Below are 12,277 nucleotides of genomic sequence, written 5' to 3'. Positions count from 1 at the left end.
TTGAAATGCTGGATCTGGCCACAGTGGTACATGCCTCAGGCCCGGTACTCACGGGCTGTTTGTGCTGATACTAGGGCTCGATGTGGCTCAGTATCCACATTCGCCAAGCCCTAGTATCAGCGCCGTTATGTCACAAGGCTGTGGCCCCGTCCACACGGGGTGCAGCCTCGTGACGTAAGGGCACCCAAGTGCCCATACGACTATGGGCGGAAGAGGCATTGGAGGGCTGCATCGCAGCCATGCGGATGCTGCAGCACAGACGGGGCCCTAGCCGGCTGTCTGTACTGCCCCCTAGTTACATCCTGTTTGGACACATTCAAGTTGGGACTGCCTTTGAAGAGCGTTCAAAAACTTCAGTGATTCAGAGAGCTGCAAGCAGACTGTTAATAGAGGTAGGTTACAGAGATAATAGAGCTCCACTGGCTGACAGTTTGTTTCCAGGCACAATTCAAAGTGCTGGTTATGACTATAAAGTCCTATATCAGGGGTAGGCAACCTTTTTGAGCCAGGGGCCGGGTTGCTGTCCCTCAGACAACGGGGGGGCCGAAGCCAAAAAATAAATAAATATATTTTTAAAAAAATTAGATATATAAATAAACCAGGACAAATGTAGGAAAAAAATTTCAAATGGAAGACACTTTTTTAAAAAAATGGAGGACACACACAAAAATTTGATGATTTAAAAAAAAAAAGTTAATATAAATGCATGTTTCTGAGGCTTCTATAGACAATTGCCCCCCAAAGGCCCCGGCAGCAGTCGGCGACAAGACCAGGCTGGGGCCGGTCCCAATGCCTCACAGGGCCGCATCCGGCCCGCGAGCCGCAGGTTGCCTACCCCTGTCCTATATGGTTCTGGCCCAGGCTGTTTGGCAGACCATATCTCCCTTTATGAACTGGCCCAGGCTTTGAGATCATCAGGAGAGGCCCTTTTCTCCACCCCACCACCATTGCAAGCATGGATGATGGGGACACAAGAGGGAGCCTTCTTGGTAGTTGCCTCTAGACTCTGGAACACCCTTCCCATGGGGACCAAAATGTCCCCATGCTTGTTGATTTTGCAGTGGCAGGGCAAAATCGTCTTTTAATGCAAAGTTCTAAAAGAAAGGGCTAGGGAATGCTATAATGTTTTAACAACTGTTTTGAAGAATTTTTATCTTTTTAAATTGCATTTTATTATTTTATTGTTTTCATAATATAATAGCTTGGTTTTACTTTAACGCTCACTTTTTGTATGGTTTTAATTGAATTATTCTTTTAAGCTGCAAAGCAGGAATATATTATTATTGTTATTGTTATTATTATTTCAGAAAAATTCCTGATTGCTTTTTGCTAATTAAAGAGTTGATTACTGTAAATAGCATCCTTAGCAGAAAATAGCATCATTAGTAGCTGCTTTCAGAAGAAAACCAGCACAGAGGTCTGATTGAAAGTACGTGTCAGACTGGAGGTCTTAACTGTCTTTTCTTCAATATAATAGCAGCCAGACAGAGCAAATTTTAAACATGTGATTAAAGTCACATGTGGTTCAATCCCAATAATTCAGTCCTGAGGGTATTTTAAGGCAGACATGTTTACCAATCAATCTTTTCTTATTTTCTCTAATTGCCATACCTAGTAAACATCTCTAATACATTTGTTCTCTCTTAGATCACTTCTTCAGCAGTCTTAGTAAAAAGGCAATTTTGAGTGTATATGCACAGCTTCTCTGGAAGAAAGAAACTCTTGATATAGTGTTTAGTATTGGAACACAAAACGCAACTCCTTGAATTTCAGATACAGCCATATAAGTGTGTGCTTGTGTGTAAATAATATAAATTTATGATAAAACCTTTTTATGCCATTTCTTTCATCACCTTTCCCCAAACATCTGAACTATTCAGAAGTCCTGGTGTCTGCAGTTTTTCATGGACAGAAAGAATGAAAAAGCTGGTATTTTAAACATGTTTAACAGAGGTATTATTGGCGTAAGGAACTAAAAACATTGTCAGATATAAAAGCTCACAAAGTTGATGGCATATAATTGAGCACATAAATCATTTAAAAATATTGTAATGCAAAAAAGTGAGGATTTAAGGTTGGTTGGGGACTTCTACATTTAAAGGCCAGTGGTAAATAATACTGATGTGTGGTTTTGTCCTGTCCAATTTTATCTCAATTTCTTGTTAAATTTTATTCTTTTTCAGGCATGTGGAGGAGGAAATAGCAGTAGAGCCATTGAAATATGCAGAACAGCTTCCAGTAGCACAAATAATACACCAGGTATTATTTTACAACTTTTTTCCCCTCGTATTTGTGTAAAGTATAAGTAAGCAGTTCAGTCTTGGAAATAAAATACTTCTGGTAGCTTTTATTGCCAGATAAAGGTTTACATAATTGTAATTTATATTCTGAAATAGTACAAGATAACATGTATGTCTAGGTTGCAACACTGCTGAAAGCATTACGACAGGAAGATCTTTCAGAAGTAATGTTGTGTTATTCAGATTAGAATTTCCACTGTTGTTAAGCACCATAGCGATCTTGTTACTGTAGCAAAGATAAAATAAGATTTGGTCTCTGACCTCAAGCATGTAAACTGTTTGTATCAGGAGTCAACGTGTGGGTATTTATGAAGTGGCAGAGTTTGTGGCATACCTGGACAGGAATAGGGAGGCATGGTTTGGACTTCAGCCCCCAGAAGGTCCAACCAACTTGGCCAGTAGTCAGGAATTCTAGGAGCTAAAGTCCAAAACATCTGGAGGAGCAGCATTTTTGGAATTGCTGGCATAGTATTTTGCAGAACTAGCATTTTGTGTTTCTTGTAAGTGTTGCTATTCAACTCCCTTCCAGGCACAGTTGGCTTTGCATACAGTGCATGGACTATAATGTCAGTAGTTCTTAATTCTATGGCTTATTTGCCTTGTTAATCTAACATTTGCATCTTTAGTTCCATATTTTAGAGAGGAAGAGAGTTTTTCAGTCCTGACCCAGATGTATTCCAAGCTAGATCACAGCATTTGGGTGCTTTTTAAAAAATTTCATTTAAGCAAAGCCAGCCTCTATTAAAAAAAAACACCAAGATTAAAAAGCAAGAGCAGAATGCCACAAGGGGCAGCATATCCATATCCTACACAGCTGGATGGGGGAAATGAGATAGATTAATGATTGTCACAAATATCAGCCAACCAGGCTCAACCCAGCCTCTGTTGGAAACCTAAAGGACTGGTTTATTTATTATTTAAAACACTTTATACTCACCCTTTGTCAAGTCCAATCCCAGGATGGTGTACAACATAGATAGGTAATCAATTATTTAAAATCTAATGCAATATAACAGAATACTAAAATACTAACATCTGACAACCACAACAGAAGACAGCAAATAAAAGTTATGCGACACACTGGGGCACCATACAAGCTAAAAGGTCCAGACAGATAAAAATATTTTGCCTTGGCATGGAACAGGGTCTAAAGAAGGCAGCATCATCTTTAGGGAAGACATTCCAAAATTGGAACCTTGAACTAAAAGAATTCATGGGTTCTGAACAATTATTTGAGAAGGCCTCTAGGTAGTGCTAAAAAGCAGGGAGAACAGATCCACAGAAGGCTCACAGGGGAAACCAGTAGTATTCTCAGTAAGGTGCAAGCAGTTTTTAACATCACCAGTTCTAATTTCTTTTCGGCACAGTTGTTCTCACTACAAAAAGTAAGGTTTTGTGTGTAGGTATTTCATCCTAATTGTGACCACATTTAACTGCTGGCATACTAGGCAGGATGCTGCTGCTGTTGTTTAAATGGTCCATTATCTACAGCTGCGGCCATTAGATGCAGCTGCCTTTGAACAAGGGTAGAGCAACAGGAAAAATGGAAGTATACCAAGTGACAAAGTTGCTAGGAATATCCTCTGGGCATTAATTGTTATTGTAAGTCTGTTTCCAAATATCTTTGTCAATCAAAGTGGCTTCCTGCAGTTGAATTTGCTTGCTGGAGGCAATGCCAGCTTTGGCTTAAAGGAAACATAGGGTTTATTTTAAAACTTTCAAGTGTACAGGCCTTTCCTGCAAGATGTTAAACCCAGAGGAAATTTAAAACTTTAGGCTGAAATCTGCACCTCCGGGAAGAATATCTGATGTGTTCAGAACATGGAAGATTGGAAATCAGGACCAGTTTGTATGTCAGGAGCTCCCTTGGTGTTGTCAGAGCTTCAAATGACCCAGCAGCCTGCAAATGTCACATTTAAAATTCTGTCTTCATGCCTGACTCTCAGCATAAATGAATTAAACAGCAGAGCAGGCAGTAAGTCAATATGTTCTTAACAGTGAGAGAGTGAGCAATGAAACAGTTTGAGGATTGTTTGGAATAGGTAAATAGGAACTACACAGAATGGCTCATCTAAAGGAATATGTGCTATAGGAAACAGAATTAACCTTTAAGATGGTTGACCAGATGAAATGTCACAGTAATATTTTTATAGCACAAAGAAAGTAATCTAACCCTGCTGGGTTCATTTGGTTGCTTTGTGCTGTATTGCAATGGAATACTTCATTGAACAGAATCAGAATGGGTTTTTTGGTGTGTTTTGACTATTTCATAGAGTAAATGCTTACTCATATTATATACCTCCTTGGCTATACACCTAACTGGACCTCAGTATTTCAGTATTCTGGCCCAGTTCAGTGCAGAATTAACTTGAGCCTGTTGTAAATGGGGTTAAATGCTTTGTTTTGTGTTAGATGTGGATTCTGAGCTTTGACTAGAAAAAAGTAGATTCATTACCAGGTTTTCTGTTTAGAGACCATCTACTGTCCTTTAAAAAAACACTAACATTTATTTTGTGATGAAAATCTACACAAGCCAATGTCCTTTAGTGGATCTATTATGTTTTTAGCTGTTTCATCTATATTGACGTGGCAGTTGATGGTATGGTGGACACGAGAACAATTTTTACATGGTTTTTACATGTACATTGTGTGGCTGCCAGATAGTCAACCTGTTTTTGGACATATATTTCATGCATATACTAATATCAAGTGCTTTTTTATCTCGAAGAATGGAGCATGAAATTGAGTGTTTTAAAATATATTTGGGAAATATATGGTAAAGTATTATCACTCAGTGATTTATATGTGCCATGAATTCTCCTCCTTCTTTTTCGTCTTCTTCATTATATTTTCTGGCATTACATTAGATTTCAGTAGTAGCTAGCTGGCACTTGACAGGATCTCCTGTGATATTCCCTTTCTATTACTATTTATTAATAGCAGCCTTGCAAGAGAGGTTTGATGTGGGAAGACTGTGGGACTGAGTTGGGATTCTGGTACTAAAGAAGATTGTAACACTTTGGTCCAATAATTTCTGATTTAGGTTGCCCATTCCAAACTGATATTTTCTTTCTAGTAAAGCACTTTTTATTTTATTTTATTTATGTCTTCCCTTCCTCATAGTATAGAACCCAAGACAGCTCACAATATATTAAAATAAAATGCAATTAAAACCATAGGTAATACCAAAGTTTATTTCAAACAACTGAACAATCATATTAAAAACCATGCTGTTCAAGTGATAAAAATAGAGCACATCCTGGTTAACTGCATCAGACAGAGTTAACATTCAAAGGCCTGAGATGACTTTGCCTGCAGTTGGAAAGAGAAGGGGGGGGGGTGGACAAATGCACAGGCAATGGGACAGCATTAAAGCCCATATCTCCTTCCCTCAAGGATATGATTTTAATCTTATTTGCACACACATATCCTGTGGTTGCTATTCATTTTAAATAGCAGGATGTCCAGATTACAAACCACCTAGATTTTCATTTTAAATCAGTTTTTCCTCCATATCTTTTACATTAATTTATCTACTAATAACTTTAGCAACCATTTTTTTTCTTTTCTTCATCAGTTGTAGATTCTGTCCTTTTCTCTTTGTTCTTCTAGTACAGTGGCTTCCAAACTTGGATCACCAGATGTTAATGGACTTCAGATCTCAGAAGCACCATGCAGCATTGTTAGTGGTCAGGAACCATGTGAATTATAGTCCAACAACATATGTGAACCCAAAGTTAGGAACGACTATTATAGTACATTTCTTATTGTTAAGCAATATTTTGCTAACACTCATTTTTTGCTCTTTAGAATTCTTTTTATACATATATTTGTTATTTTGGTTCTTTGCATGTTCAATAACATTTTAAGGCTCCAATTTCCCCCAATATTTGGCTTGCTGATACCTTCTTCCGTTTTCATTTCTTATTCCTTTTGTTGAACTTTTAAATGCCCTCTTCCTTTCTAGCCCTCACTAGTTTTGTCATGTTTTATACTACGAAGCCACAGCTTACAGTTTGCAAGACCTCAGTAAGGCCATTGGCAGAATAGATGGGCAGGAAGGAGAGGCCAAAGGCCAATCCAGTGCAGAGCACTACAGGACCACGGCAACCACACGCTACGGTCCCAATGCTGGCCCCTGCCACAGTCCCAAATGGTCTGTGGCAAGGAATGAAACAGATCCACCCCTTTTGGGGATGGGTTTGGGGCACCTTAGACAGCCCAGGAGCAATCCCAGCATGGCTTCCTCATGGGTTGGGGATGTGCATCATCTAAACGCCACACCCCAAATTGCGAGGAAGCCAGATTTTTAAGCCTGTCTATTTTGGGCCAGGATGACTTGGAGGTCTCTCATTCATAAAGTTGCCATAAGGTGACGTTAACTTGATAGCAAATAACAACAGCACTATAGGTTGAGCCTCCCTAATTTGAAATGCTTGGGACCAGACGTGTTTTGAATTTTGAATTTTTAAAAACTTTTGGAATATTTGTATATACTATACAGAATGAGATATCTTGGAGATGGGACCCAAGTCTAAACATGAAATTCATTTATGTTTTGTATACAGCTTATACACGTACCCTGGAAATAATTATATACATAATACTTTTTAATTCTTGTGTTCATGAAACAAAGTTTGTGTACACTGAACTATTAGAAAGCAATTATGTCACTATTTCAGCCACTCATGTGGACAATTTTGGATTTTGGAGTGTTTTGGATTTTGAAATTCTGATAAGGGATATTCAACCGATTCTAAAATACCTAGATATTCTTTATTTATTTAATTTGTATTCTGCCTTTCCTTTCATATAGGACTGAAGACTAGTATTTATGTTGGTTTTCCTGCTGCTGCTGCTAAGATAGTTGGCATGACTGACTAGTAGCCATTGGCATATATCCAGCACAATATGTGCAGAGTGAAAATCTCCACAGACTCAGTAACACTGGATTACACTGTTACACAGTAATGGTTGAGGAAGATGTACAAGGAGTAGTGCAATGATTTACATAGTCTTGTGCACAATTGCTTGGACAACAAAAACTATTGTATCCTCCACTTACTCTTGCTTTTAGCAAATTGCACACAGGCCTTAAAAGCCTTATTGGATAACTGCTCACAGTGTAGCAGCCATAGACTAAGCACCCCATTCCTTTTCCTGATTCCCTCTCTTTGAATAAATCAGGTATAATGACAAAGATTTCAAATGTTATAGATAAAATGTAAGCAAATTTATTCAGCTTTATATTCCAGAGGAGGACATTCTCTGTGTTTCTGGCTTTAGGATATATCTTTCTTTGGAACACACAAGTCAACTTTTAGATTATTTATTAATTTTAATATGTGCCCTGTATTTCCTCGGGGTTAGCAGCAAACCATGTGCAGAATGGTTTCTGGTTTCAGCAGAATACAAATTATCGATTAATATATAGAACATGATCTGCCTATGTTTGGATTCCTAAAAGTAAAGCAACATTTAACCTAATTCAAAAATCCTTTAGCAAGCTTTTTCTTGCAGAGTTCAGAAAACAGCTTAATCATATACCAAGTTCTTTCACCAGAACTGGATAAGCAATTCTAGCATAAGAGCTGAAGGCTGACAAGGTTCCGGATGACAAATACTGTTACATTAACTTTGAACAAAACCAAACTGCATTGAACGAATAATGCTTTCTTACTAGTAAGCTGTTTCTGTAGCTTCACTTCCAAGACCCATGACACATTTTAATACAAATGTCATGAATCTATGGCAAGACATTTCATGTATTTTTAAAGTTTATGTTCCACACTTTCAGTGTTGATTGGCCTTTGCAGGTCAGCTCACAACTGAAGAAATTAAAAGGACAGAATTATTCAGTGTCAGTCCAAATTTACTCGCCTATCTGCCTGCCTGTATCTCTCATTTTTCCTTCAAGTATCTCAGGGCAGTGTAGTTTGGATCCAAACAAATCCCTAATGTTGGAAAAATGTAGTTCTGTGTAAAGTAGCAACTACACAGGGAATACGTTAGTATAAGTATATAAGCAAATGTGATTTGAAGAACATTGATGTCATGGGTTTGTATATAAAAGTGTTCCTTTATTGTGGGAGTATGAGGAAAGTAGTTGTTGGGAGTAGGGAGAGAATGGAGTGTTGAAGTGGATGCTGATCGATGGTATGTATGAGGAGATTTGAATGGGACAATTAGTGAATGGCAATTGGAGTTTGAGGGTTTAGTTTATCCTAGTGTTTGAGAAGAGTGCAACTGGAAAAGAGTTTGAGAGGGGTTTGAGTTAGACAAGGATGGGAGTGAGACAAAGAAGTTTGAATTGGGCGATTGGTAAAGGTCTGGTTTAGCCTAAGAGGGGAGAGAGAGAGAGAGAGAGAGAGAGAGAGAGTTGTATATAAATCTGTTGTGTTATGTTTGTTTTTATACACGTTTTGGCCTCCAGAATCACTATTACTGTGTAGTATAAATCCTCATAGGAACTTTGGAGTCTTTTAGACTGACTCTACAGTTGATGTCACTCAATTACAAGAGGAAATCCTTACATATGGCAGAGGCAGGGATCAGAGAAAGCCTTTTCACACTGCATGTTTGCAGTGAACACTGTGGAAGGCTTTGTTTTTGATGGGTTAAGGATTAAGACACCCCACATTTGGTAGTGGAATTACCAGAGGGGAGTCCTCACAGTTGGTGGCACTAGTGTGGAAAACCCCACACTTGATGTATGCAGTGGTGGGATAACCCTCACATAAAAGGTGGAAATTGCACATTTGGTGTAGGCAGTGGTGGGATATAAGCAGGAATCCCCACAAACACCTTTTCCTACATAGAGAGGGAGTTGATCCACTTCTTACTCCATATTTATTGGGTTAAGCATGGAACACTCTTGATGAGGCCATTAAAACACATGTGAAACCATTACCCCATTTCAGAGTAAAAAATAGATATATATTCATATTTTCATACACATCTCTTTCCATTCAACAGGTGTGGTTATGTTTGTCTGTGATGCATATTGATACCATGAACATGCAAAGAATTTACTTTCAATAGTTTAAGTGGGTTACTTTTGACACATACGCGTGTGTGCACGCGCACACACACACTTACTTACTTTCTCAGTGATACTAGAGAGGATTACTGTGTTCAGAAACCTTTCTCTCAAGGATGAAGTACATGAATGGGAAGTGATGCCCATCAGCTTTGCATGAACGCATTAGTGCTTACCATTTAACCTTGTCAGCATTTACTAGGTTTATCTGCTGGGAAGGCAATGTCAGCAGTGCAGTATTGTGATGGAATGGACTCAGCGTGGGACTGAGTATGAAAGGAGAAACAGATTTCTAAAGAAATTCTATCTTGCAGTTTCTTAACAGATGTTAATTTACATTAAAGATAATCTGCCTCTAATACCAGAATCAAGATTTTTGGCCTTCTGTGGGAGAAAAATACTTATGCTTCCTACCATTTTGTTGAACGACAACACACAGATGGGTCAGAATACATTTGTTTACACATTAACAGGTTCATTTCACTTTAATTTGTTGAAAATAAAATGGTGATTAGCAGGCTATAGATTTTTATTCATCTGTTATAAAATCAGTTAACGGTGTTTAAAACTTTAATCAAGCATGCAAAGAGCTTAATAAGTGAACAAAAGCACTACAGGTTTCAGCTAGATGGAAGCATTGATATGTCTGGCTTAGAACACTTATCCTGTAGGTAAAAATGTACTAGAAAAACTCTTAAACATGCTAAATAACTGACATATTTCAAATCAGTGACTGTATTGTAACTTAGATTTATAGTGTATTTTTAAAAAACTAACGCTCTTCATATGAGTATAACGATTAATAATTAGTATTTTTAAAAGAACCAAACCTCTCTTTCTAGAAATAACAGAAACTTTTCTAGTCTGAGATATATAATTAAAAATACTGTTACGCCACTGTATAAAAATTAAAGTCATAATAAATATAACTGAAGCAAATAGTAGGTAAAAGTTCAATTAAGAGTCGGAATTAGAAATATTTAAGACAGTAAAAAATGCTTTAAAATTTCTGGGTTTGTTTGTTTGTTTTTAAATTGCAAGGTTTGTAAAGGTGACCAAATTTGGCCAGGTGTACCTCCCTGGGGAAAAGCATACTGAAATTGAGGTACCATCATCCAGAAGTCCTGTCCTGCATTGTAATAACTATCTGGTGGAGCAGGGCAATGACACTTTCTTGTATAGGCAGCTCCCCTTGGTTACGGATCTCAGAAGAAGCTAATGACGTCCTATTTTGCTTGGCAAATTATCTTCAAACGAAGCAGTACATGTTAAAATACTTTCTGTTGTTTTCTTCACTAACTAAAGTTTCTGAATAGTTTTCAGAGGCAGACTATTTATAACATGTAATCCAGTAGCAGAGCATGGGTGGCCAGTGGTGTCACTCAATATAACAAAAATCCAGTCCCTGTCTGAGCTCTCCCACTGGCTCGACTCTGTAGGATCTAGTGTTTGACAGAGAAAGACTCCGGTGCCACAACAAAATACAAATCCCAGAATTCCCTATCATTGAGCCATGGCAGTTAAAGTGGTGTCTACCTGGGTTATTTCTGCAGTGCAGATGTAGCCACAGACACTTTACTTCAGATCCCAGGATGACATTGCCTAACAGAGTCATATGGGGTGGGGGGAGTGCATGGCACAAAATGGAACAGAAATGCCAAGGAAAAAGCAGGATTTCTACACAGAAGCACTGGAAATAATCCTGCAAGTAGGGATGGAATCTCTGGAACAATGTGCCTTTAACTTCCATTACAGAGAAGTAATCTAGGCAGATGCTTTGGTGAATGGTATGAAAAACCGTCAGAAGCTCAAGGAAAATCCACAAAGTGGATGATTTCTTTTATATACCAGGATACCTAGAGGACCGCCTCTCCCCATACAATCTGCCCCGCACACTCAGAACATCTGGGCAGCAGCTACTGAGGGTCCCAGGGGCAAGATTAGCCTCCACATCGAGGAGGACGTTTACCATCTCGGCCCCGACCCTCTGGAATACGCTGCACATAGAGCTCCGCTCGGCCACCTCCCTGGCCCAGTTCAGGAAGGAACTAAAGACCTTCCTGTTCAAGTTAGCATTCCCGGATACAAGCTCCAGTTAGTCTCCCCCCCCCCCCTCTGACAGCAGTGGCAAGCTGGCCAGAATAGGTTTTAATGTAGATTTTTAATGTATTTTCTTTTATTGTATATTGTATTGTATTTGTACTTGTTTGCTATGTTGTGCACCGCCCTGATTGTAAGAAGGGCGGTATAAAAATAAAACTTTTATTATTTATTATTATTATTATATGTCTCTGTGCAGAAACCTAGTTTAAAGCCGGACTTGAAAAGATCTAGAGAGGTGGTGGGCAGAGAGTGGTGGGTGCAGGGCTAATTTTTGTCCTTATGGTGGATTCTACCACCATGTTTTACCAGTGATGGTCGACCTTTTAGAGACCAAGTGCCCAAATTCAAAGGTGTTCCCACACCGAGTGTTACCTGGTGCCAATAGGTGGGATGTCTGGGGGAACGGGACTTTGGGGGGGGGGGGGGAGGCCTGCCGCTTGGGGGGGGCAGGATCTCCGGGGGGGGGCAGGAATTCCCCAGAGACAGCTAAAGGCTTGGGAGGGTGGGCGAGGGAAGAAGAGGAACAGGTGTGTGTTGGAGAGACAGCTAAAGGCACAGGAGGGTGGGGGAAGAGGAGGAATAGATACCTTCTGTTCCTCCACCCTTCCATTTCTTTGCATGCCCTCAGAAATGGCTTCATGTGCCAGAGAGGGCACACATGCCACATGTCACCACCATGGTGACATTTTGTAAAAACAAAAATAACAGTCACTTCCTAGTTGTGGTAGGGCATACAGTATTTGAGCTGGGAGGGATTTGATAGTGTGCGTATATAGGTGAACTGATGTTGGTTTCCTACTATTCTGGGGTGGGAAATCACCTTAAGTTCTTTCTT

General features: G+C 39.2%; 1 protein-coding gene across 2 annotated transcripts in view; it reads left to right on the top strand.

The window, feature by feature from the left end:
- PIGK (phosphatidylinositol glycan anchor biosynthesis class K) overlaps window positions 1–12,277 on the top strand; it is a 141,993-nt gene that overhangs the window by 91,881 nt on the left and 37,835 nt on the right. Inside the window, exon 10 of one of the 2 annotated variants that reach the window (XM_042463541.1) lies at window positions 2,184–2,259. The exons of the other annotated variant lie outside the window; for it this stretch is intronic. Within the exon in view, the coding sequence (XP_042319475.1) occupies window positions 2,184–2,259 (76 nt within the window). The remainder of the gene's footprint in view (window positions 1–2,183; window positions 2,260–12,277) is intronic. 2 annotated transcript variants of the gene reach the window in all.

Source organism: Sceloporus undulatus, chromosome 4, assembly GCF_019175285.1.
Source record: "Sceloporus undulatus isolate JIND9_A2432 ecotype Alabama chromosome 4, SceUnd_v1.1, whole genome shotgun sequence".
Classification (NCBI taxonomy): domain Eukaryota; kingdom Metazoa; phylum Chordata; class Lepidosauria; order Squamata; family Phrynosomatidae; genus Sceloporus; species Sceloporus undulatus.
Note: the sequence above shows the minus strand (reverse complement) of the source record. Positions and strands in the feature narration are given on the sequence as shown.